Source organism: Carettochelys insculpta, chromosome 16, assembly GCF_033958435.1.
Source record: "Carettochelys insculpta isolate YL-2023 chromosome 16, ASM3395843v1, whole genome shotgun sequence".
NCBI lineage: Eukaryota > Metazoa > Chordata > Testudines > Carettochelyidae > Carettochelys > Carettochelys insculpta.
In genome coordinates, this window is record NC_134152.1 from 39,964,455 (window position 1) to 39,992,028 (window position 27,574).

The following is a 27,574-nucleotide window of genomic DNA, read 5'->3' on the forward strand; positions in this document are numbered from 1 at the left end:
AAAAGCAATGAGCGTAAATTGAGGCAAGGGTGGTTTAGGTAGGACATCAGGTGAAACTTCTTGTCAGGGTGATAAACAGTGGAATAAATTGCCAATGGAGGTTGTGGAATGTTCATGATTTGAATTTTTTAAAAGCAAGTTAGACAAACACCTGTAAGGGATAGTCTAAATAATATTTACTCCTTCCATAAGTGCAAGGGAGTTGATTAGATGACCTCATAAGATCCCTTCCAGTTGTATGATTCTGTGACTCTGTATTGTTCCCCATGTCATTGGTAATACTAAATAAACTAGTAGTAAACTAGTAATACTAGTAATAAATACTAATAAAATCTGAATAGGAGGAGTTCATTTAGGCAAACTGCATTTGCCCATGTTGAAGTTTGTCTAGAAAACCGAACTTAACATCACAGCTTTTGCAAAAATAGTTTGAGATCTTCAGTTCCCACCTGTGATAAGGGGCCCAGTGATTTTCGTTTCATCTGAAAGACAGCGGTTGTCTTTCACTATCATCCTTCAGAAAAACAAAAACATGGTTATTTTGCTCTATAAATAGCTGGATTTCTCCCCTATGCTCATTCAGTATTTCAGAGCTTTACTTGCTTATATTCTAACCAAATTCCAATTTGATCAAATACATTGTATCTGCCTAAACTCCCATTATTAGAATGCTTCATTCTAATGTACTACTGTAGTGAAGGGTTGTTGTCTGCTGTTTTTCATATAGAGGTAGTTATATCTTTGTGGTGAGTGGTATGATTCCTGTACATCACCTATGTACCTCACATGAATGTTTGTGAAATTATTATATTTGTCTTTGTGTTTGGCGCACATTCTGGAAATGTGGTGATTAAGCCTTCTAGTCTTGCTCAGATTTCTACTGAAATAATTTTACAAACTGCCAGATTTCTTTCATCTCAGGTACCTCTTATATGTGTTTCAGAGAATGTCTCAGTGGCTAGTCAGTAGTCCAAGGGTGGCCAACCAGCGGCTCTCTTTGAGCTGTTAAATGTGGTTCCTCCTTGGAGCCCCACACCGAGAGTGCTGTCTTCTGCTCTTGGGAGAAGCATGTGGCAGCGGTGGCTCCAGTGAGTCGCTGGCATCAAGTTAGAGCGGGGGGAGCTGGGGGTGCCTGACACTGGGGGATGGGGAGGGCATAGAGTTAGACCTGGGGGGGAGGTCTGGGGTGCCTGTCTGTGGGGGAGGCAGAGGGCGTTGGTTAGAGTGGGTGGGGCTGAGAGTCACCTGGTTCTGGAAGACAGGGTAGAGATTTGGGTTAGAGCGGGGGACTGGGGATGCATGGCTCTGGGGGAGTAGGAGGGCTTTGAGCCACAGATTACATATTTATTTTTATCTATCAATTAATTCATATATATAATAAATGGCTTTTTGCACTCTCTCTGTGGCTTGTCCCTAATTGATTGACCACCCCTGCAGTAGTTTGTGGGATTGAACATGTATATTGTCTACACTTACACATAATACAGACTGTTAACAAATTGATCAACTTTTTTCTAAGAGGATAGGAGTTAGAGAAATCCTATTATGTTGCTTTGTACTGCAAAAGTTTTTTTTTTTTCTTTATGTAGGTCAAAGGTTGCTGGGAAGTTCAGCTCCTGTCAACATTCCAGGTTCTGTTGCTCGTTCCTCATCTTTACATTCATCATCTTCCTTTTCAACCTCTCCACTCAGTTCTCTTTCACAGTCGTTGTCTCAGTCTTTTATTTCATCCACTATGGCTCCTCACCAACAGCAGACTCAGCCTTTGAAATCAGAATGTAGTATGTTAGGCACTTCAGCCTCTTCTCATAACTTAGGTAAGTCATGTGAATGGATAATCTTTTGTGTATAGTAGAAAGGGAGTTGATGGCAAGTCAAAACAGATTTTCGGCTGAAGTCTGTATATCTTTCCTGTGATCTCTCATCTGGATGTCAAAAGTTCAATGTTGCTATATATAAGTAATGTATACTACTCTCTTTATGAACAGTAAGATATGCATGCCTCAGAGAGCTTCCTTTCTACGAATATGTCTATACAGCAGCCTTATTTCCAAATAGCATTTAGCTATTTCAAAATATGTCATCTGTACATGTAGGTTAGGTCCTAGCTCGAAATGACTTATACAATTTGCAGCACACTACCTTATTTTGAACCCGGTGCAGGCTGCACCAGGGTTCAAAATAAGGGGCTATTTCGACACGGGTTACCAGGAATGAAATACCCTACTTGAAATAGCCCCGCTATTTCGAATGTGGTATTTGGCCTTGTAGTTTCTATTTTGGGATATAAATGTATCCCAAAATAGAAACCATAGTGTAGCCTTAGAGCCTGTTTCAAAATAGATCCATTGGACGCTCTGTGGCTCATTTCAAAACAGGCTCTATTCCCTGTCTTAGCACCTGTTTTGAAATAATGAATTTGAAATAGGTACTATCCCTCATAGAATGAGGTTTACCAATTTTAAAATAAGTCAACCACTACTTTAAAATTATTTCAAAATAGCAGTGGCATTGTGTAGACACTAGGATACTTATTTTGAAATAACTTTGCTGTGTAGACCTACCCTAAATCAGATGAGAAAAGCAAACATAAGACAAAATTCAGGGAAAGGAAAGTGAAGAGAGATTATTTACAATGGAGAAAGGAACAAAGCATTCCTGAAAATGGTTGATTTTAAAGAAGTATTTGAAAGAGAAGTAAGAGCACCTGGCACCTTATTTGGAAATTGTTCTTGCTATAAAGAACAGTGTGACTTATAGTCGAGAGCAGAGAGCATGAGGAAGGTGAAGCTGAAATATAATGATTTTGTGGCAACGACTACTTTTTTGATTAGAAACAGATTCCTAGTCTTCCTTTTCGCATTTCAGGGCCGTGCTTTGTGCGGAAGCAAACAAACCAAAACCCCACACACAGTGAGGTGTTGCTGGAATGTTCTAAGTACATTTAAAAATCTTTTGCTTAATGTTGAATCTCTGAACATGCGTGGAACTGTTATTACATATCTTGCAGCTAACAAATATAAGTGTCTGCTTAGTACTTTTATCTAATTGTCTAGCTCCCCCCATGGTACATGTTATTAGAGGTGTGCAATGTATTTATTTTTGTGTGTCCTATGTTTGGCAGGTTTAAATGGTGTTACAGGAAGCATTTGGGACTTCATAAATGGGAGTTTCTCTCCTAGTCCATCCCCAGTGTTGAACAATGGTACTATACTCTCAACATACTCAAATGCCAGTGGAAGTGAATTAGGTCGCGTTGTAGAGGAACTTGATTGTGCCAATCAAAAAATAAAACAGTGGGAAGATTCATGGGAACAAGTAAAGCAGGTACAAAAATAACGGTGACATTGAATTAAAGTTTGGTTCCTGAAGAACTTCAGATAAAATTGTCTGCTTATTGTCTTTATTTTTTCCAAAGTATCTTTTCTTCTCATTTGTATTTAGGTGGTTTAGTCCATTTTGCCAAATTATTAATCTTGAATTTTGGCTTTGCATGTCTCAGTTGTGCTGAAGGCATGAAGAAAACTGATCAATAGCAGCCAAGTGAGAGAGAAGCAACTTGTTACTTCCTTTAAATCATTCTGCTTTTATAGGCAGACACAGACAGACAAAATAGCTGTAGGGAGTATGTTCAGTAGTTGCCTCTGCTGCTGTTTCAGCAACTGATGGCATGTCTACCCTGCAGTATTTATTTCAGGATGTCAGTGGCACACAGGAGCAGAGTGAGATTGGCCACTACTAGTACATTGCTCTGGACGTGAGGCATAGCTGGACATTTTAGCTAGATCCCTTGTGTCAACCTCTGCCTGGCTTCTCCACAGGAGCATTTGGGGATGGATAGTAAAGGGCTTTTTCTTTTCTTTTCCTTCACCTAGCTGTTCTAGTTTTTTTCTGCTGTTAAGAGGTAATAAATAGAGTAATTTTACTGTGTTTTGCAATTTTATTATCTTCTTGTCATCAAATTATAACATGTACAGTTAATATTTTTATTTATACAGCTCCATACATGTGCATAGAGAGTTACAGACAAGTGGATGCAGTGTTCCTGCTTTAAATCTAAGTTAAGACAAAAAAGAAAAGGGAGTGATAATCAATGGGCAGTGAGAGTAAGGGAAAATGATGGTGACAGTAAGATAATGTAATTGAAGGGAAGTATTGGGTGTACTTTGAGGGCTTTTATAGTTATGCCCTTGTTCTTAGTTTACAAAATATTTTTATAACCTTCTGCTAATATTTTTGTCCCAGGCATGTGAAGCATGGCAAAAAGAGGCTCAAGCAGCAAAGGAACGTGCTAAAGTGGCAGATGCTGATAAAAAAGTAGCTCTACGGAAAAAAGAAGACTTAGAAAATAAACTTAAAAAGCTGCAGGCACGATTTGATGTGTGTCTATCTACTACAGTACTGCATATGAAAAACTATGGTGAAGCAGAAAAAACATCATTATCAAAGCTTCTTTCTTTACAAAACCAACTGCGTTTAGATTTAGAAACAGTAGATGGGGTAAGTTTATCTGTACTGTGGATATTGTCAGTTAAAATAGGCAATTAAACACTATTATGTAAGATGCTGTTTCAGCATTTCATGTCAAACTGATATAATGTTAAATATAAACAACATTTTGGTCTGAAATATGCATAATTTGAAATTTCCCAGTCTAACTGATTTTTTGACTTTCATGCTCAGCTGTGACAAGAGCAGCAAGGAACTACAGATATCTCTCAGTGAGAAAAAAGAGATTAACACATGCTTTTAACTATAATGCAATAAGGAGCAGCTATGTAAATAAAGAGCTTTAAGCAGCTGGAGATTGTGTAGTGAAGTCTCCTATTTAGAAACTAACATCTTTGCATGCAGATTAGTGTGGAAGAGGTGAGGTGGGCGGCTAGTAATGGTAAAGTACATATAATTTTAAAACAAGTAATTGCTTTCCTTGTAAGTGGTGTATTGTTAACTAAGAGGTTAGTTTTAGTTCGTTTCTGACCTCTCTTGGTACGATCTCGTAATTGATTATGAGTGCACAATTAGAGACTAACTTTTAAAAGTTGGTTTACATAACCTGTAATTTAGCAATAGGCCTGCCAACAAGGGCAAGCAAGGGGGTCAGTTGCACAGAGTCCCAGCATTTCAAAGGCTTTTAGTTCTTTACGAACTGCCACAGCAGTGCTGTTCCACATAGCTGAGGTGGAGGTAGTGCTGCAGTCAGGCAGCACTAAGGGTTGAGTGCGCTTGGCCCTGTTGCAGAGCCGGACCACCCTCCCACCTTGCCCTGGGGCCCACGGTGGCTGTCGTCCCTGCTGTTTAGAGATACGAAAATGGCCTAACCAAAGAAGACAATTATACTTTGAAGATGCAGTGTTCCTTCTGCGAGTCTGTGATAATCTTCTTGATCACTGAGAAAAGGTAACATAGCAACACTTCTTCAACACTGCTGTAACTCATTTCCCATTTTCTACCATGTTACTAAAGGGGACTATTAACCTTTCTGGATGAAATCCGCAGACAGCAGGTATGGCAGCCAGAGTGGAGTTTCAGGCTTCCTCTTAAAATTTTTTAAAACAAATCTAAACAAAAGTTTTATACATTTTTATGTCCTTTGAATTTTCTAACGCTGAAATTTCAGAAAAGCATAAATAAGAATTAACCACAGTCTTCATAAATGTCTGCTTAAAAATCTGACAACAGAAGAAAATTTGCTGGATTTGGAAAAATAACCAGGCACATTGGTTGAAACTAAAGTCAAGAACAAAATTACCAAACTCATAGATAAACATGACATGGGAAAAAATCAGCACATTTTTTGGTGAGGCATGATTTCCCTTTACAATATATTAGAACTCTTTGAGGATGTCAACAAAAGTGATTCATTCTGTACCTCGATCTGTATTGTACTATATTCAGAAGTGACCTCACACACAAGATAAATAGTAAGGTGGCAAAATTTGTAGACAATACAAAATTACTCAAGATAGTTAAGTCCAAAGCAGACAAGGAAGTATTGCAAAGGGATCACACTAAACTAAATGAGTGACAAAATGGCAAGTGAAATTCAGTGTTGATAAGTGTGATGTAATGGACATTGGAAAACATAATAACAACTATGAATACAAAATGGTGGGGTCTAAATTAACTACAGTAAACTCTTTCATATCTGGCAGCCCCAGGACCAGGAGATTGCTGGATATTCACATATGCTGGGTAATAGAGAGGTTCTTAGCAGTAACCCAATAGAGTCGGATGTCTTCATTGTTACCCTCCTATCTGTGAGTCCGTTGATGGCAGATCAGCACAATTCTGGAGCTGCATATCTTATCACAGAAGAGGCAGGTGTTGGTAGCTATTGGAGGGAGATGGGGCAGTTTCTGATTCTCTTTTCTTCTTCTCCACCTCTCCTCGTCTGCACTGAGGCAGGACCTCTGAAATTGCAACACCCCCTCACTGATTATCATTCTCCACTGAGGAATGGTCTTGGGCAAGGTTCTCCCAAGTGTCAACACCAATGCTGCACGTTTTCGTATGTGCTTTCAGCATGTCCTTGTATTGCTTCCACTGCCCCCCAGTGCTTCTCTGTCCTTCCTCCAACTGAGAAAACAGAATCTGTTTTGGGAGGTGCTGATCAGACATCCAAACCGTGTAACCAATCCAGCAAAGTTGTTGATGAATGATAATGGCTTCAATGCTGGTCATGTTTGACTCTTCCAAGACACTAGTGTGTGCCTATCTTCCCAAGAGATATTTAAGACTGTCCTGAGGCAGCATTGATGATATTGTTCAAGTGCCTTCAAATGATGCTTGTATGTTGTCCAGGTTTCACATGCATACAGTAGTGCTGGAACAACCACTGCATGGTATGCAAAGAGCTTTGTCCTCATACAGATGTCCTGGTTCTCAAAGACCCTTTGTCTCAGGTGGGTGAAAGCAGACCTTGCACAGCTCAGACAATGCTGGATTTCCGCATCAGTGCTGGCGTTAGCGGAAAGATGACTTCCGAGGTCTGGGAAGTGCTCCACATTTTCCAGCAGTTCTCCATTGACTTCAATAGAAGGTACGTGAGATTGTCCAGTTGGTGAAAGTTTGTGGAGCACTTTGTTCTTTTTGATGCTCAGTGTGAGGCCAAGATTCTCATATGCTTCAGTGACTGCACTTAAAATGGTCTGAAGGGCTGTGGGAGAAAGAGTAACAACCGTATTGTCATCTGCATACTGGAGCTCCATGACTGAGGTTGTGGAAGTCTTGCTTTTAGCCTTCAGTCTCCTGAGATTAAACAGCTTCCTGTTCATTCTATATACAATCTTCACACTCTCTGGAAACTTGCCATCAATGAGGTGACGGGTCATGGCAATGAAGATGCAGAACAGTGATGAGGCAATGACATAGCCTTGCTTGATTCCTGTTTTGACCTCAAAGGGGTTGCTTTGGGATCTGTTGCTGCTCAGTACTGTGGCAGTCATGTTGTGAAGCAGCCTTAAAATGCTAATGAACTTTTGGGGGCAGCTGATCTTTGAGAGCATGGTGTACAGAGTGCTATAACTCACTGAGTTGAATGCTTTGGTCAGGTCGATGAAACTCATATACAAGGCTTGGTTGTGTTTGTGACGTTTTTCTTGCAGTTGCAGGGAAGTGAAGATCATTTCTGCTGTTCCTTGGAATGGTCAGAAGCCACACTGGTATTCTGGGAGAATTTCTTCTGAGAGTGGCAAGGGTCGGTTAGCAAGGATTCAAACTAAGTTTTTCCCTGCCATTGCCAGAAGGGAAATGTCACAATAGTTTCCAGAGTTTCGACTTGCCACCTTTCTTGAAAAGACTGCCAATTAGAGTGTCTCTAAAATCTTGTGGAATCAGCTCCATGTCTCAGATCTTGAGAATCAGGAGGCGGAGTTGTTTGTTGAGCTCTGGCCCACCTTCTTTGAAGACTTCAGTGGGTATTCTCCCTAGTCCAGTTGCCTTGTTGTACATCATCATTTCGATGACAGCTTGGACCTCATTCAGGGTATGAAGTGTTTCAAGATTATCTCTAGGCGGTTGTTGAGGGATTTGGTCAAGGGATTCTAGGACCACAGTGGAGGAGCGGTTCAAAAGCTCATTATGTTGCTCCTTCCAGCAAAAAGCAATGGGTTCACTGGCTTTCAAGAGTTGGGTACTATCCTTTAATCTTAGGGGATTGATTCCATGGTTTCTTGGTCCATAAATAGCTTTGGTATCATTGAAAAAACTTCTTGTATCATTGATGTCTGCAAGATGCTGGAGTTCTTCTGCCTTCTCAGCCCACCACTTGTTTTTCAGAGTCCTTGTTTTATGTTGGACTTCTCCCTTGGCCTTGGCATGTGCTTCTGTCTTCGTCACGTAATTGGTGTCACTTTGCCATTGTTGGAACAAAGTGTGGATACCGTGTATGAAGCAAGCAGGAGTGTTTATTACACACATGGCACTGATAGAGTGTCACTTCGCTTGTAAGCTAGTGAACACTGCCAAATAACAGGTTACAATTGATTATGTAGAATGTTGATCGATGGAGAATGAAATAATGGGGACAGGGAGAGGCCCCAGAACCCCTGGCTAGAAGCTACCAGCAAGGGCAATTAGCACAATTAGCTGACAATCTAAGAAGGTTACAATAATTATCTCCACCCGTAGCTTACAGAAAGTTCTTGAACAAGGCAAACATTAATTGACAATAATGTGTAAAGTGGTGATGTCAGTGACACCATGTTATCCTGAGATGGATATTACCATTTGTGTTACATCTGAAGAATCAAAGCAGAAGGTAATGAGGGTACGTGACAATCAAGCATTTGTTCCTGTCCCCCTCCCCCGCCCCCATGACATCCTCAGGCTCTCTTCCTGGAATGTGGTTGCCAGCGTGACTATCTCTGTCTTTGTTCAGGCAGGGATGGCCTTCCAGGGGTAACTCATGCTACTGGTGTAGGCCTAGTTTCCAGACATAAATTTAGAGCAGTGGTTCTTAGCAGAATATCATGGCTTGTCCAGGAATTTCACCCTACAGCCAGGCCCTAACAGCTTTTTTTTTTTTTTTTTTTTTTTTTTTTGCCTCAATCAAGCGTTCAATTTCACCATCATTCTCATCAAACCAGTCCTGATGCTTCCTGGTCTGGTAGCCAGTGGTTTCTTCATAGGCTCCAATGATGGAATTTTTTAATTGACAGCAGTGTTCATTGGCAGCTTTTTTCTTCTGGCTTCTCCATTTGGTCAGAATCCTAATCACCATTGTGTATTGAATAAGGTGGTGATCAGTCCAGCAGTCATCAGCACAGATGATGACATAGTCTGTGAGGTGCCATTACTTCAGTCGAGGTTGTTGCCATGAGGTCTTAAATTTGTTTCTCTGGTGGAAGAGGGCATTCATGATAACGAGCTCATGTTCCACATATTTTGTAAGGAAGAGCACTCCACTGGAGTAGCTGTTGCTGACTCCTTCTTTCCCAATGGTAGTGTGCCAGAGAGCTGTGTCTCTTCCAACCCTGGTATCACAATCCCCCAAGAGAATGATCTTGTTGTCTTTGAGGCTGTCTTTCAGAACTGTCCAGTTGGGTGTAAACTTCTCCTTCACATCATCTTCGGCATCTAGAGTTGGCTCATAAGTACTGATGATGGTTGTCTGTTGGTTTTTGTCAAGCTTTAGGTGGAGAGTCATGAGACACTCATTGATGCTGACAGGGACTTCAGATAGGATCTTTGTCCATTCATTTTTGATGGCAAATCCTATTCCATGAATTCGTTTTTCTTCCTTGGGGTTCCTTTCCTACACTCTGGATCATCACCTTCTCATGGAGAGTGGGCTTGAGCATTACAATGATCCCAAGAGTGATCCTTCAAGGAATCTCATACTCCCAGCATGATCACCCATGGCGGCAAAATCAAGGGGGAGAGTCCACACAAACAACAATCTTAAAAGTACTCAACGACAGAACAGGTGGAGGATAGCAAAGGTAATGCTACAACGTCGGTGAAAGCAGATGAAGTTTGCAGCAGACAGGAAACTTCCAGTTGTCATGGATTCTATGCCATTGGACCTGAGTTTTCTGTCCATCAAGAACTGCGTGGTGGCTGCAGTGCCAGAGGTCCCTCACATTAAAAGAAGTCACACACAGGCATCTTCCTCTGCATGCTACTCTCCTAAATTTAAGCCCTGCCTCGACTGGTGAATGGCAACAGGAAAAGGATTGTGATATCTGGAAGCTTTTAGTCATAAATGATCATGTAGGCAGTGAATGTAACAGTCCATTTTGAGGACTGAGGTGGTAGAATGGTCCAGTTGCTGCATTCAGAACTGAGCAGCCTTATTTAGCATCCACTCTGCTCATGCCTCATGGGAGGGGGCTAGAAAAGGTGCCCTAAACATAGTTCACCTCAGTCCCCGTGACTGGATAGCTGTGTCCAGTGGGTTTACCTCCATGCGGTCGAAATCAAACAGTAAACTTTGGAACATGGAATATTCAGACTCTAATGGACAACCCAGACAGTGAGTGACCTGAAAGAGTCACAGCAACTATTGCCCATGAGCTGCAGCAATTCAACATCGATATCACTGGCCTGGCAGAAACATGTAGACCAGAAGAAGAACAGCTAAGAAAAGAAGGCAAAGGGTACACATTTTTCTGGAGAAATAGAGAGGTATACCTAGCAATGCATAACACTAAAGTAAAACAAGATTAGATCTTAAGAAAGGAAAAAAATGTAGGCAGCATACTTTATTTACCCCCAACAGTAGTATTGTACTCTTTAAAGGTAGACTGCATTCATTTTATTTATTTGTATTTACTTTCACTATACTGTACTTATGAAAAACATGACTAAATTTTACTTATGGTTAAAATGCCAGTTATTTGAGAGTTCCAGATAATAGAATGCCAAGAGTTTACTGTATTACCACTCAAGAAAGAGATTTTGGGGTCATCATGGATAGTTCTCTAAATATATATGCTCAATGTGTGGCATTAATGAAAAAAATACTGACAGCATTAGGAACTGTTAGGAAAGGAATAGATAACATCTAAGAGTATGAGTAATAGGAGTATTGAGAGCAAGACATGGGAAGTCATTCTTCTGCTCTATTCAGGTCTCATTAGGCCTCAGTTGGAGTATTGTGTCCAGTTCTGGGCATATTTCAAGAAAGATGTGGAGAAATTGGAGGAGATCCAGAGAAGAGCAACAAGAATGATTAAAGGTCTAGTGAACATGAGCTATGAGGGAAGACTGAAAGAACTAGGCTTGTTTAGTTTAGATAAGAGAAGACTTAGAGGGGACATGAAAGCGGTTTTCAAGTACCTGAAAGAGGTTTACAAGGAGGAGGGAGAAGAAGTGTTCTCCTTAGCCTCTGAGGATAGAACAAGGAGCAAGGGGCTTAAACTGCAGCAAGGGAGGTTTAGGCTGGACATTAGGAAAAATTCCCTGTCAGGGTGGTTGTAGGAACAAAGTCTGGACATTGGGTAGAATCAAGCAGGAGGGCTTATTACACATAGCACTGGTGGAGTGCCACCTTGCCTGTCAGGCTAGTCTCAGTGAAATACTGTCAAACTATAGGTTACAAGTGATTATATAGGATATCAGTGGTCAGTGAGAAATGACGGGGTGAGAGGTCCCAAGCCCCTAGATAGTTGCTGGCAGCAAGACGTTATGAGCATATTAAGCCAATAATCCAAAAGGTTACGCAATGACTCCGCCCATAATTTACATGGAACATTTTAGACAATACACAGGTGTTTTCTTCTTTAGTCATCTGTTTAAACAACGTATACATGGATTCTAGTCCCACTTATGTATCCATGGGAGTAATAATACCATTGTTCGATTGGGTATGATCTACAAACATTACTTATTTGTAATGCATTGTTCTTGTATCCGGGGCCCTGGGTTAGTGATCTAGGGAAATGTCTTATAGGGAATGCTGAAAGGGAGGGGAGTATCTCATCCCTGGCAGCTCAGGCTTGTCTTACAGCCTCTGGATTTGGCCTTGAAGCATGGTTGCTGTGGTTATGTCTTTCTCTATACTATGAGAAAGCTATGGCCTTGCTTGTAAGTTCCTTCTCACACTAGCTGTATTTGTAAACCATGATACACGTTATGAGTTAGTTTGGTCTTTTACCAGACTATGAAGTTGGGGCATAAAAGTGAGAGGTCTTGACAGAAACGAAGATATGATTTTCACCCTACAGTGGTTAAACACTGAAATAAACTATGTAGGGAGGTTGTGGAATTTCCATCACTGGAGATATTTCAGATCAGGCTAGACAGACGTCTATTGGGGGTGGTCTAGATGGTGCTTGGTCCTGCCGTGAGGGCAGGGGACTAGACTCGATGACCTCTCGAGGTCCCTTCCAATTCTAGTGTTCTGTGAGTGTATGATCCTGTCCCAGAAGTAATGGCTTCCCTGACTTTCTGAGGTCTCTGTGACTTCTTTCTCACTGGCAGAGCTAGAGCAGCAGTCAGCTGCGGGGTCACTAGAACAGCAGCTTCAGGGCTGAAGCAGCAGGCAGTGTTGGTCAGCTACCTTGGGTCAAGAGCAGCTTTGGAGCTTGAGCAGCTGCCGGGGGTCAGGCCTGGCAGCACTTAAACTGTTAAGCCTTCCTCACTGGGTATTTTTTAGTAGAAGTCAAAGACAGATTATGGGCATCCGTGAATTTTTTCTTGATCGTCCATGACCAGTCCTGGGCTTTTACTAAAAACACCTGTGACAGAATCTTATCTTTATAGTAGTGAGACATCATAATGCCCACTGTATAAGTTCATGATATGCACATATCTGGAATACTGCTGTTTGCCCCGTTTCAAAGAAGATATAGAAGAACTGGGAAAAGGTACAGAGAAGGGCAACAAAAACAGTTGCAGGCATGGAACAGCTTCTATAGGAGGAGAGATTAAAAAGACTGGACCTGTTCAGCTTAGAAAAGAGATGAGTAAGGGGGATATGATAGAGGTCTATAAATCACAAATGGTGGTGTGGAAGTGAATAAGGAAATGTTTATTTACTCTTAAATGTAACACAAGAATTAGGTGTCACGTGATGAAATTAATAAACAGCAGGCTTAAAATAAACAGAATTCACTGTCAGCCTGTGGAACTCATTCCCTGGGATGTAAAGGCCAAAAGCATAATTGGGCTCAAATATTTATTGAGGATAGATCCATAAATGGCTATTCAAGTACCTAAAAGGGTATTACAAGGAGGAGGGAGAAAATATTATCTTCCTTAGCCTGTGATGATAAGACAAGAAGCAATAGGCTTAAATTGCAGCAACGGAGGTTTAGGCTGGACATGAGGAAAAATTTCCTGTCAGGGTAGCTTAAGAACTGGAATAAATTGCCCAGAGTGGAAGATATCATTGGAGGTAAGAACAGGCTGGATAAATGTCTAATAAGGATGATATAGATAGTGCTTGGTCCTGCCATGAGGGCAGGGGCCTGGACTTGATGAACTCCTGAGGTCCCTTTCAGTTCTACCATTCTGTGATTCTGTGGACAGCAATGCAACTCAATACTCCAAGTGTCCCTACTGCCAGAAGCTGGGAGTGGATGACAGAAGATGGATCATTGAAAATTGCCCTGATCTTTAATTACTCATGAAACAGCTGGAACTTGACACTACCTAAGACAGGACAGATGAGCCTTAGCCAAGCATTAACAGTAAATAAAAACTTGGAAGAAGCCAGGTTAGCAAAACAAGTTAGTACTGGTAGAAAGAAGATAAGAAGGTGGGTTATTTTAATGGTCTTGTTTCAGACATTTATGCAAGGGGTGGGGGAAGATATGGCCAATGGGCCAGATCCAGCCCACTAAGCCACTGGATCCAGCTTGTGGCCCACCAGGTATCTCTGGCAGGCTCCCTGCCTGCTCTACCCGCATTCACCACTCAGAGTGGCATGGTTGCAGGGGCCATGCGGTTGGTTCTCTCAGTGCCCCTTGGAGCTTGGGAGGTAGAGGCTTCTCATGCTATGTCCACAACCAGCACAATCTTGCAGTTCCTATTATCTGGTCTCCAGCCAGTAGGAGTTCTGAGATTGTGCTGGGGACAGGTGCAGTGTGAGAAACCTCTTCCTCCCCCCATCCCTGACTTGTGGCAATGCTCAAAGAAGCACATGCCTGCCACAGGCACAGCATGCAGGGAGCCTGCTCAATGGATCTGCTGGGCTGCTGACTGGGACCCACACTGGTAAGCTCCTACCATCCAGAGCCTGCCTCTGACACCCCAGGCTACCCCTCCCCCTCAACTCTCCATTCCGTTTGCTGAACTCCTGCCTCACATACTCCAAACCTTCTGCATCCCTGCTCCTGCACTCCTACCCTACACTCATATTGAGGGTATGTCTTTCCTATCCAAAAGATCGACCTGGTCAGGCCTAATGGGGACATGTGAAATAGAACTATCGGGGTCAACAGTCGATGATCCCTGTACTCCATCTTGCAAGGAGTAAGGAAGGTTGACAGGAGAACTTCTCCCATTGACATCCCTCAGTGACGATGGCCAAGTAAGTTGATTGTAGATACATTGATTCCAGCTACACAATTGGTATAGCTGGAATTGTGTATCTACAATCAACTTTAAGGTCCAATGTAGACATGGCCTGAGTGTTGTATATCTTGGACATGTCCTCTCTGACTGACTCAAATTACATGCCTTATAAATAAATATGTTAGAATGAATTGTCAGTAGTTACAGTGGCAGGCCAATGTCTCAAAAGGATACATAATCAGTCTTCTCAATTTTATAGCTTGTTTTCATGTATAGCAATATAGTGACGCAACTTTAGTGAAGACACTCCTGTGCCAATGAGCAAGCTTCTCCAATCAGCATAGTTAATCCAAGTCCACGAGATGTAGTAGTTACATGAACAGAACATCACCTGTCAACTTAGCACTGTTTATAGCGAGTGCTTATGTCAGCATAACTACATTGCTCAGAATGGTGGATCTTTCACACCATGAGCCACCGTTATACCATTAGAAGTCTGTAGTGTAGATCTGTCTTGAGTTTTGGTTGGCTTCATTCAACCAGGTTTTGGTTTAGCTGGAAAAAATTTGAGCTGCAGCTTGTTTTTCCCCTATATCTTTGGTGAACACAGCATTATAGCTTCATGGGATATTTTCAGTTTGGTTTTACCCTGTTCTGGTGCTTGAACAGCTTTTAATTGTACCAGCAGAATATTCTTAGGTGTTGAAGAAGGTATTTATCATCAAATAATGTGGATGCAACAACTACTGAGAGACGTTACACGTTGGAATTTTTATTGAAAGCATTCTCTTTCTACAGGTAATTTTCCAACTTCATTCAAAGAAGTGTGTTGTATGCCACGAAAATGACCGTACTGTAATCCTGCAGCCATGTCAACATTACATACTTTGTGAACATTGTGCAGCTAAACAACAGGCATGTCCTTGCTGCAAGACAAAAAAAAAAAAAATGGTGACATATTAATGATACTTATACTAATGTTAATGAATTAAATGGTTTATATTCTGGTATTCTATCTAAGAATTATATCTGTAGTAATTAATCCATTTATTAGGGCTCGACTGATCTCCATTTTGACCTTGTGAGATGTTTTAGTTGTTTTTACTATAGAAAGTGTGGCTTGGTTGCCTTTATTTATTGAATTCTATTAATGAAGTTCTAAAATTTCATGGTTCTTTCTTTCCCCTACCTGTTCTTTTCAGTTTTTTCACTTACATTCCTGGTGCACAAGCTGCTCAGTTTCACTTACAGCATAATCACTTCTTACAAGTGTATAGTCACAATGCCCAAATGAGGTTTATACCAGTGCCTCCCATTAGCGTTAATGTCATTCTTGCATGTAAATACAATATTTGTTGATGGGAGGACCTTACCCCTCACATCTTTAAGGTGTGTTGTAGTCCAGTGCCAGAGTTTTTGAAGCAGTCTAAGACGACTGTTTATTTGATTATTTGAAGAAATTTGACTGCTGTAAAAGCACTTTGCTTTTTTTGTTAAAGATAGTTCTAAATTGCTTTAACCTGCTTTCTACGTATTAATGTTTTTGGGTCTTTTTTAATATGTAGTATGAAGCTTTGTGTGTACTGTGAACTTAAAATATTTATAGCAGTTTTACTATCATGTTATAGTATGTAAATATATAGTTAAATTTCATTTTTGTCTTTCACACTTATTAAATGAACAATTACATAAAAATGAGAACTTACCTAGAATTTTTATAGTTTGTCAACTGCAGGCTAATAGTATTTATAAGTATGCAGAGTGATGTTGAAGGAGACACATATGGATAAGTAGTCAGCTACTCTTTTTCATTTTGTGAAACACACCACTTTTTGTAAATAGCTGATCTTTTGCACATTTCCCCAGATTAGATTTTTGTATGTATAACTCCTAATCTGTATGTTTAACTATCGTAAATTATCTAATCCATAGCCACTTTTACCAAGTGCCTGTGCCTTGCACCCAATAAAATTGCAAAAGAAGTGAAGGAAACAGTTTGCAAACAGTTTATACCACCTAATTCTGAACAGGACAATTGACTGATAATTAAAATTCTCAACTTTCCATAATAGAATTTCAAATTAATACCTTGTAGTGCATGAATGCTAGTAGGTTTTGTTTTTACATAAATAAATACAATAATCCTTTGGGTTTAGCTCTAAAATTATTTAAATATTAGATCAGACAGGGGTGCTTTGTCATAATGCTTTTTGTTGACCATATTTAATGTTGATTGTTAAGAGTATACAATGGCTACAATTACACAATTGAGTTTTGCTGACAAAAGCCCAGTTTTGTCAACAAAGCTTGTGAAGCGTGCACACACAAAATGAGTGCATCTACACTAGCAAGTACATTCGAAATCCAGATCAAAAGAGCGAGTTCATTTGAAAGAACCCACGGAGCATCTACACACACGGTGCACTTTCAAAATTAACTTCGAAAGGATTCCCCCGTTCTTTCGAAGTCGGTCCTCCCATCCTGAGATGGGAAGAACGCCCTCCTTTGAAAGATTATTTCAAAAGAGTGCATGTGTAGACACTCCACGGCCCACTCTTTCGAAGGAGCAGGTCCTCCATGGCTGCGATCAGCTGGCAGCCAGCAGCGCCACTCCCAGCACAAGCGGAGCTCTGTGGCTCCAGCCTCTGGCTGCATTTCAGGACTCAGGCTCCCAGAATCCCTCAGGCAGGAAGCTGAGTGTGCATGTGCAAGCAGCAGGGAGCTCATGCTGCTGCACAGCCTGCTCCCTGGCATGACGCACCCGCCAGCCCTGAGCCGTCCTCGGCACCATGGCCAGCGCCCTGACCCCTGCCCACTCCAGGAACCCCCCAAAGAAACCGGGGAGCCCTCCCAAAAGGGGAGCCAGCCCCCCCCAAGTGCCAGGCCCCCTCCTGGACTGACGCCGAGGTGCGGGACCTCCTTGCCCTCTGGGCAGATGAAGACGTCCTGCACCAGATGGGGGTCCAGCACAGGAAAGCGGCGGCGTTCCAGTGCCTCGCCACGGGCTTCACTGGCTGGGGTCACCCCACCCAGACCCTGGACTAGGTGAGGTCTAAGGTGAAGGAGCTGCACCAGGGATACTGTAGGGCCAGGGACACGGCTGGGTGGTCGGCTCAGTGCCCACCAGCTGCCCCTGCTATAAAAACCTGGACCGCCTCCTTGGGCCCAAGGAGGCAGGACCCCTGGCCATGCTGCCAGCCACAATGGTCCTGGCATCGGAGCAGGAACTCAAGACGGACAGAGGAGGACCGTCCTGGACCCGTGCCCGGCACCAGGCACCCATGGAGGCTGGAGACCACCAGCGATGATGAGGGCTCAAGCTAGGGGGACCCTCATCATCGACATCCCATCTAGGCCGTCCAGCCAGGCCCCATCTGTCCGTACCTCATCCGAATTCCTGGAGGGACCCACAGGTAGGTGGCCCGCGCATCAGCCACCCCAGGACTGAGAAGGGGGCATCTGGACTCGTCCAGGGTTGCTGCAGCGCCCCCCACGTGCCTGCCACCCTAGGGCCTGTGGACTCCAGACAGCTGCGTTCCCCGGGACCAGATTGGGGTCCAACATGTGGTGCTCAGCACCAAGTGGGTGGGACAGCACCACAGACCGGTGGCTGTGGAGGGACCCAGGGGCGGGCAGCCCATGCCATTGGCACCCACACAGGGAACCCTGGGACATGGGCGTCACAGGGCACCCTGTGAGAGGGTGGAGCACAAGGTTTAGTGCTTGGGACTCATGGTCCCCCCCCTCCTTTTGTCTCCATAGCTCCCGTAGCCAGCGGCCGGACCAGCCCCACCACTGAGGGTGAGGGGGAGCTACCTGCGCCCTGTGCTGTACCTGTGTGGGCCTGCCGCCAGGCCATCCACCGGTGCGTCCTGGGTGGGGAGGAAGATACAGGGGAGGCTGTCCACACTGCAGCACTGCGAGACCTTTCCAGTGTGCTGTGGGAGTGGCTGGAGATGGAGTGGTGGGCCTGGGACCGGGTGGCAGCCAACCTCGACACCCTGACCCAGGCCATGGCCAGCTGCCCAGCCCTGACTGCCGCCCCATTGCCACCCACTCCCGAAGCTGCCCCTCCTGCCCCCACCTCACTGTCCCCCATCTGCCCATCACCCCCCCCACCTCCTCTGTCCCCCACTTGGCCTCTCCGTTTCCAATCTCACCCCACTCCCTAGTCTGTCCTCTGACCCCACCACCTGCAGTGAATCTCCCCCAAATGCCTGACCTCCCTGCCCTGATCCTGACCCACCTGCTCCCAGCTATCCTTGTCCAGCTGGCCCACATGCTGCTGGCAAGAGCCAGCCAGTGGGAGGCCACAGCTTGCTCCCCCCGCGCCGACCCTGCACAGCCCACAGAGGCCTCACCCCAGGTGTGCCCCTACTTGGCCATGGCACTGGCCCTAGCCTGGTCCCAACGGGGGGAGGGGCAGGCAGGGCAGGGCAGGGCATGGGTGACAGGAAACACTCCTGTCGAGCCCCCAGGAGCACTAAGCTGCCCCCCTCCCCTTGGAGCCTGCCTGGGGCCTCTCCACCCCTGTAAATAGTTACCCCCTGTCCCCATCACCCATTCCACTCCCCTGTAAATAGTTACCCCCGATCCCACCACCCATTCTGCTCCCCTGTAAATAGTTGTCAAGAAGACTTGCTTTGTTATTTACATAAATCGTTTATTTTTGTGTTCCACCCTGTATCTCCTGTGCATGTGTGGTGGGGGGGAAGTGTGCAGTGTGGTGGTGTGTGTGTGTGTGTGTCCGCGTGCGTGCAGGATGGTGGTGTGTGTGTGTGTAGGGTTGAGGGGGGGCTCACCATGTGCCCCGTTCAAAGGCCTGGCACAGGGCCTCCCGGATCCACACCCCATCCTGCTGTGCCAGGCGGCACAGGGCATCAGGGGCTGCTTGTATCTGTGCCCCAGCTGGACTGCCCACCCCTGCATGTAGGGCTCATTCTTGGCCTCCATGAGGTTATGCAGGGTGCAGCAGGCCCCAACCACTGCAGGGACATTGGCCAGGCCCATCTCCAGCCTTGTGTGGAGGCACCTGAAGTGTCCCTTGAGGTGGCCAAAAGCCCGCTCCACAGTATTGTGAGCCCAGTTCAGCCGCTCATTAAAATGGTCTTGGCTTGGCTGGGTGTGCCCCAGGTATTGCCTCATGAGCCAGGCCTGCAGGGAGTAGGCTGCATCTGCCACGATACCCAGAGACATTGTCATGTCCCCGACGGGCAGCTCCCACCGGGGGAGGAAGGTCCCCTTGGCCATGTTGAGTCCCAGTCCCAAGTTCCTGAAAACCCTGGCTTCATGGGCACGTCTGGACCAGCCCATGTACATGTCCTGGAACCAACCATTGGCATCGGCGAGCACCTGCAGGACCACAGAGTGGTAGCCCTTCCGATTCACATAGGCCCTGTGACTGTGCTCCGGGGCCTGATGGCCATGTGGGTGCTGTCCAGGGCCCCAAAGTGGCTGGGGAAGCCCAGCTCCTCGAAGTCTCGTATGGTGTCGTCCAGGTCCCTGGTGTGGATCAACTGCCTCAGGAGCACCTTGTTGATGGCATGGACGACCTGCGGGGTGGTGAGGGGGCGTGCTCATGAGTGTGACCTGGGCTGCATCCTGCACACCCCGCTCCACCACCACCACTCCCCACCCCCCGTCCCCAGCCGGGGATGCCACACCACTCCCCACCCCTGTCCCCGGCAGGGATGCCCCACCACTCTCCGATAGGGCCCCTTGCTGGGGCGCCTCCTGCTCCCCGCATGCAGTGTGGGAGTGACCTGGCCATAGCTTACCTCAATGAGGATGGCCCCGACAGTGGCCTTGCCCACCCTGGTGGCTGACGGATCAGTAACTGGGGCGGCCAGCTTCCACAGGGTAATGGTCACCCTTTTCTATAGGAGGCGTGCCAGCCTCATGCAGCTGTCCCGGTAATGGAGAACTGGGACAAGCCAGTGGCACGGTTCCAGGAATGTCCGCTTGGTCATCCTGAAGTTCTGTAGCCCCTGGTCGTCGCCCCAGTCGTCCAGGACCAGCCTGTTCAACCAGTCACTGCTTCTGGAGAAGCTCCACAGGTGGCAGGTAACCCGGGGGGACTGGCTAAGGACATTGCACCCTGAGGATAAACTGCGGGGCGGGGGGCATCTAGCAAAGTGGCCACCCAGAGCTGCTGGAGCACAGCAGCCAGGACGGGGGCCAGTGCACGGGCCACAGCCTCAATGCTGGGGTGCTGTTGCTCGGCGTCGATGAGGGCCCAGAATGCCTGCTCTGCACTCTCTCTAACTCTCAATCTGTCTCTCTTCCCTCTCTCTTTGCCTGGGGACAGGCCTGTTGCGGGGGGGGGGGCCCTTTAAGGTGACGGTGGTCAGTGGGTGGCTGCCCCAGACGGGCTCGTCTGCCATGCGACCCTGCCTGTGGTGCTTCCTGCCCTTGCTCTTTCGAAAGAGCGCACTGGTGTGCGTGGATGCTCTCTTTCAAAATCGTGCTGGGGGGGTGGGCTTTCGAAATCACAAATCAAAACTTCGGTCCCCACTGGCGTGTGTGGACACTCCGTTTTGAAAGAGCATCTTTTGATGTTCTCTTTCAAAAGACATTCTTTCCGAAACAGCTGTAGTGTAGCTGCCCCCCATGTGTTTTATCAACAAAATTCAGCACTGTTGCCAGCAGCATTTTGCCTCTCATCCATGAGGCATAACACTACTGTTGACAGACTCTGTCAACAAAAAATACAGTATGGATGCTCGGGGGTGGGAGGGCTTTTCTTGGTAGACAGGGCATCTGGAACAATGGGCAGCTCTGTCTGCTGTGCTTTCAGGTCCCTGTTTTGTCGAGAGAGCAGACGGGCAGTCTGGCTGCTCTGTCAACAGAGTGGAGCACTCTTTCGATCCACTGTTAGTGTGTGGGTGCACTCTGTCAACAGCAGCTTCCCACAGTGACTTCTGTTGACACTGTAGTGTAACTAGCCAATTTTAGGAGAAGTTAATTATTGTATCTTAACACTGGCTCTTGTTACTTTCCTTAAAGTTAACTGTTCTTGTACTTTTCTATCCTGTTATACAGATAAGACACATGTACAACTTAGGTTGAAATGACCTACCACTGCGTTACATCATGTGTATATTCCTATTAATTAATTCATTAATGTACAAGAAGTTAGTTCATATGCCCAGCAGAGTTTAATTAATTCTGAAGTTTATTCAGATGTGCTGATAAATAAGTAAGATACATACTAACCTGTATTTATGACCTTGAAAAATGTCTTTGAGATGTGTATCAGTGTTAAAGAATTCAGAACCAAGCCAGAGCCCCCTAAAGTCAATGTTCCTTCATTGAATTATGTGGACTTTGGACTAGATCTTTTGAGAATCAGGGAGGAAAGATAAAACCCATGATTGATTTATATTTTGAACAGGACCCCTTAAAAAGTAGATAACTGTAGAATATTTTTAAACAGGTTTTAACATTGGGTTTCATAGTATGGTCTGATTAGGTTTTCACATAATTTTAAACATTAGTATTATAATTTTGTTTTCAGTAATATATTTCTATTGCCTGAAATATGATTTTTTTGTCATAGAAGTAGAACTAGTTTAGGTTTATTTAAAGTGATACTTTGCTGTGAGTATTAAAGGACTTCTACACTAGTGTAGTCTTTGCCAAAGAGGTTTTTGGAACAGTAATGTTTTTGGACTTACATAAAGTGAGAGCAGGTAAGAAATTTTTCTTTGACCAAATTAGAAAGTGATGTCTTGTAGAATTAAATTATTTTGAAATGTTTTTAGAAACCATGGTTGTTATAAAACAGTGGTTTGTTACGTGCGTTATAGAGTGTGAAACAACATTCTCTTGCTCTTTGCTAACTGTTAACTAATAGTAGATTTTAGTGAAATAAATCCAAATTACATTGAAATATGGCCATATTTGTCCATGGTCAATTCATTACTTAATACATTTTGAAATATTTTTCCCAGTTTATGTTCTTATATATTACTGTGCATTTTTGTATCATCGTAGGACCTTTTCTTTGGTCTTTCCTTTTCATAACAATAGGAGGTCTTTAAAATCTTCAGATGATTTTTTTTTTTAATTTACAGATGAGTTTTAACAGCAAGGGTAAAGTAAAATGGCAAATTAACATGCACAGTTTGCACATATTGTCTTTTTAGATGAAATTATCTAATTATTGGATAAACTTTTTAAATTTTTTAGCATTTGTACAGTTTTTATTTTACGTAATGTTGAGAATTATTACCTAGCTGTGTATTGTTGTTTACTACTGTAAACAGTCTGTAAATATATCCTGGGAGCTGCTGACTTGGCTTTTGGACAGATGTAAATTTGACTATTGGAGGAAAAAGGCCAAAAAATGTTACCTGACTTTAACCCTTATCAAAATATTGTTCGGAAGTTACATGAACCACATGTAGCATGCTATAATTACTTTCCAATAATCCCTTTCCCAGAGGAATTATAAGCAAAGGTTTATCAACTTTTTAAAGATAACTTCAGTTACTTATTACTGGATATACTTCTATGCTCATACTTCTAAATCCAGGAAAATGAAGTATATGCAGTATAAATTAGCAGTTGTACTTCAACTAAAAATACAAAATAGAAATATTTACCTTTGTGAATTTTGTCCTGGTGATACAAATACTATCAAGACGTATTAAAATATATTTGAGAAAGACTATCATATTGTAAATTGTGAGATGACTAAATTATGTGAAAATGAAATATACTAATTTGATACTTTCGTTCTAGTGTTGGACAATAACTAGATAAAAATAACATGTAAGTTTCTGTAAAAGTATAATACTGCTTGTATGTGAATGCTATTAACTTCACATAATGGCCTGGATATAATAGCTGAAAATTACAGTTTCTCAGGGTTTTAAGATCAAGAACTGTAATTTAACTGAAAACCTTGCTAAATTCAGATTCATGCCAGACTGTATTATGAGTCTGTTAAAATTAGTCTTTTTTGAGGAGCAGATTATTTAAAACATCAATTTTGTTATGTATTGCTATAATGTATTACTATTCAAAGTATCCCAATGTTAAATATTACTATTAACATTTTATGGTCATTATATTTGTGTAACTGTGCTTGGCATAAAACCTTAACTGGATTGGAATTTTTACTTGTATTAATTTATGGAACCCATTCATATTTTGAGTGTATAGCAAGAAATGGTGTTGAGATTGCAAATGTTGTTAACTTAGAAAGTATTTATAATGAATAATCATTTAGCTATAGTGAATTGTTAACACAGTAAAACTTTTTTTACACTATAACATTTATGCAGTTGTTTACAGAATTCATGGAATTATTTTTATTATAGATATTACATTAAAATTTTTGATCTTTATTGCTTATCTTACTGTGTAGGTAATTGAGGTCTGAGGTCTTTCATTGTATGATAGAAGATGTGTGTCTATATACAGTAGTCCCTTGAGTTATGTGAGGGTTGCATTTCCATGCACCTCACATAACTTGAATTTTGCGTGAGTCTGAGGGTGGCTTTTTTCCCCAGCGGAATACGCGTATTGCAGCTGTGGAAGCAGCAGGAGCACCAGGAGCTCCTTTTGAAAGCTAAGTCCTGTGGTTGAGGGCGGGAGGCTGGTTGGAGAGGGTTAAGCCTGATGGTGGGTTGGGGCCGGGGCATGGGCGGGGGGAGAAGCCTGGGGTGGGTTAGGGATGCGGTGGGGGGGAGTTAAGCTGGGGCCACGTGGCTCTGTGGGGGAGTTGAGCTGAAGCTGGGCATGGGGGTGGGTGAGCTGGAGCCATGCGGGGGAAGGAGGGTGGTGGTGGTGAGCCGGGGCTATGCGGCGGATGGGAGGTGAATTGGGACTGTGCAGGGCCAAGGGGGTTTGAGCCAGGGCCAGGGGGAGCAGGATTTTGAGTTGCGCTTAGTTCGCACTAATGCAAATTAAGCGCAACTTGAAAGTGCACTTTTTGAGGGTTTACTGTATATGGGAACTCTTGATTTGTATTTCTAAACCAGTGGTGTCAAATGGTAATTCAAGGATCACCACGTGTGATTGTAGTCCTTCCATATTTGCCACAGCCCCTACCAAATGTCCTCCCACTGAGTAGAGCCAGGCACCCCCAGACCCTCCCCCGACTCTCTAACTGAATGCTCTCCCCCTCCCTCAGAGACAGGTACCCCCCGTCCTCCCACCTGCAACTGAATGCTGATGCCTCACCAGGGCTGCCTGGGCTGTTCCGGAGCCCTGCCAAGGCTGCACTGGGAGCACCAGAGCCCTACCTGAGCCACCAGAGCGGCCAGGGCTGGGGCTGCAGGAACCGTGCACTGAAGGTTCTGCACCTGGGCCAGAGCTGCAGGGGCTGCCACTATGCGCTTGTTCCACCAAGCAGTGGGGCATGTGCGTGGAGTGGGCAGAGGGCACTCACTCCATGTGTGCGGCTCTGAGTAGTCACATTTAAAGTCTCCAGGACCCACATGCAGCTCCATAGCTTGGAATTGCCACACCGCGGAGTCCTGGTCACCACAATTGGTGAGTGGCAAACGTATTGGACAATGCGAGTTCAGTTCTTCCAAGAAATACTGCCCAAAAGAGATGTCAACCAAGTCTTAGAAATTAACCAGTCGAAACAATTACCAAGTGGTTTCATATATGGATTCTTCCTCCCATCTTAACTACTTTTATCTATTACAAAAGCATTTTTGTGATATTCCAGAAGCCTTGAAAATCATAATAAATAGATTTTAATTCCTACATGTCCTGCTTGTGCCAGCATTTCCCATTTAAATTTATTTTTAATAACATTTGTATATAACACCTATATAGGCTGAAACAATTTATTCACTTTTACCCCTTCTGTTTTTACCCCTCTTTTATCTCTTTTGCACTGTCTGTTTGGTCTCCAAACAAAATTAGACGATTGATACAGCCCTCACCCCAGAGTCAGCCCAACCCTCACCCTCCTTGGCTGCCCAAGCCAGGCACTTGCCGCCCTTGCTCAGACTGCTGGTGACTCACCGGAACTACCCTGTCACTTGAGCTGCCCCGCCCTGTGAGCTGCCACATGGCTGCAGGAGGAGCCGCGTCCACCACTGCTGCATTGCACTTACCCCACCAAATGGTGAAGTGCGTGCATAGAGTGGACAGAGGTTGCTTCACATGTGCAGCTCTAATGAGCCACTTTGCCACATGGTGGTGTCCAGTTTGCCACATGTGGCACACAGAAAGCATATGGGACACCGTGGTTCTAAACATATCATATTGGAAAGATTTTACTTAGTGATTTTACTTTTTCGATCACTATTTTCAGAGATTCTATACTGTGGAATTGTCAAGTTCTAAAATTAGACCACAGCATTTCTAGCAGTATGGCAGAGCTTGCCTGTCTCCATAGCAAACCCAGTGCTTATGATTATTAAAATAACAGGTTAGCAGAGATTAGTGGAGATTTTATAACATCCCTAGTAATTTATTCCAGTGTTTAACCACCCTAACAGTTAGGAAGTTTTTCCTAATATCCAGCCTAAACCTCTCTTGCTGCAGTTTAAAGCCATTTTTCCTTCTCCTATTCTCACAGGCCAAGGAGAACAATTTTTCTCCCCCTGCTTTGTAACCCTTTTTAGGTACTTGGCTACAGCTATCATGTCCCCTCTACGTCTTCTCTTTTCTAAACTAAACAATCCCTGTTCTTTCAGTCTTCCCTCATAGTTCAGGATGCCTTGGGCATACCATCAGGCACACGGCAACTTGCCCCCCTCCTCTGGCTCATGAGGCTATAATTAACCATCCTCCTCCAGACCCTCCATTTTCCATTCCTCCAGAGGAAAATCCTCATACACCACTGCCTGACCAGCCTGGGGCTTAAGAACATACAGCATGCCCGTTGCCTCCTCCAGCTCCTTTCTGGATGAGGCAGTGGTGGGTACCTTCATTTCAGGTCCTCCACCCATGGATTTCTGAATGCTCCAGGACCTCCTTCATTGGGTGGCTACCAGCCTCAATCTTTCCATGAAGAAGGTCACTGAGTTGGATGACCTCATGGTAGACATCCTCATATTGGAGGGTCCTTTGCATGTGGCTGTTCCATTTAATAGGATCATTCTGTTCTCCACCATCACCATCTGGCAAAGTTCTTGCCTCCATTCCTTCCTCTGCACATTGGAGTGAAGTGCAAATATTTTGTGCTGGTCAAGTGGTTTGAGTAATAGTACAGTCACCCTCCCCCTTACTCCCTGGGAGATAGACACAGTTAATGAAAAGCAGCATCGGGGTCAACAGGCTCCAGCCCCAAAATTCAAGGATGCTAAGTGCCTGGCTCTATTCAGAAGAAAAATGTATTCCACAGGGGCCTAAGTAGTTGGTTATCTTGAGCTGTTATAGGTACAACTCTTGGGCCTCACTCCTTAAATTTAAGGACTTACTGCCTGAGGCCTTGTGGAAGGGTTCTGTGCCATCCTGCAAGAAGGTAAAATGGTGTTTGATACCTGTCTTAAGGCTTCTTTAGATTCAGGAGATGCAGTGGCCTGAGCTGTTGCTTCAGGCAGTGCCACATGTTAAATGGCTTGGTTACAGCCATGTGGTCTCCCAGTGGAGGGCCAACAAACCATCCAAGATCTCCCTTTTGATGGAGTGGGGTTGCTTGAGGAGCATACCAACTCCAGGAATACCATGAAGTCACTGGGCATGCACACACCAGTGATGCAGTGAAAGACATTCAGGCCTCAACCCCAACTGGGGCCTTTCCAACTTTGTGGGCACTTGGACTTCTACCGCAGGAAGCCCCACTGTTCCCACTGTAAGCCTTCCTGTTTACAGTCTGGGTCCAACCAGAACTCGTCCAAGCCTTCGTCCAGGGCTAAGCACTCATTTTGATGGTGTGCTCGAGACCAGCATACGAGTGCCACTGGATCCTTCCCTACCATTCCTCCACAGCCTCTGCCCATTCCTCATGGTCTGGTCAGCCATTACATTGGACCCATGTGTCCTCAGGATGGTTTCATTGGGCTATGGCATTCCTTTCTGTTCTCCTCCACTTTTCTTCCCCCACCACATCCCTCTTCAGGGACTTCTCTCATAAGCAGCTCCTCCTCCAGGAGGTACAATTGCTGCCAGCCCTGGAGGCGATGGAAGAAGTTCCTGT

The 27,574-nt window shown here is 44.3% G+C and overlaps 1 protein-coding gene across 4 annotated transcripts in view; it reads left to right on the forward strand.

Moving 5' to 3' along the window:
• Nucleotides 1–23,806, forward strand: part of UNKL (unk like zinc finger) — a 206,202-nt gene extending 182,396 nt beyond the window's left edge. For all 4 annotated transcript variants that reach the window (XM_075010749.1, XM_075010751.1, XM_075010750.1 and 1 more), the window contains 4 exons: nt 1,590–1,817; nt 3,125–3,327; nt 4,246–4,500; nt 15,262–23,806. In XM_075010749.1, coding sequence (XP_074866850.1) covers nt 1,590–1,817; nt 3,125–3,327; nt 4,246–4,500; nt 15,262–15,426 — 851 coding nt within the window. In that variant the 3' untranslated portion in view covers nt 15,427–23,806. The remainder of the gene's footprint in view (nt 1–1,589; nt 1,818–3,124; nt 3,328–4,245; nt 4,501–15,261) is intronic.
• The last annotated feature ends 3,768 nt before the right edge of the window (nt 23,807–27,574 follow it).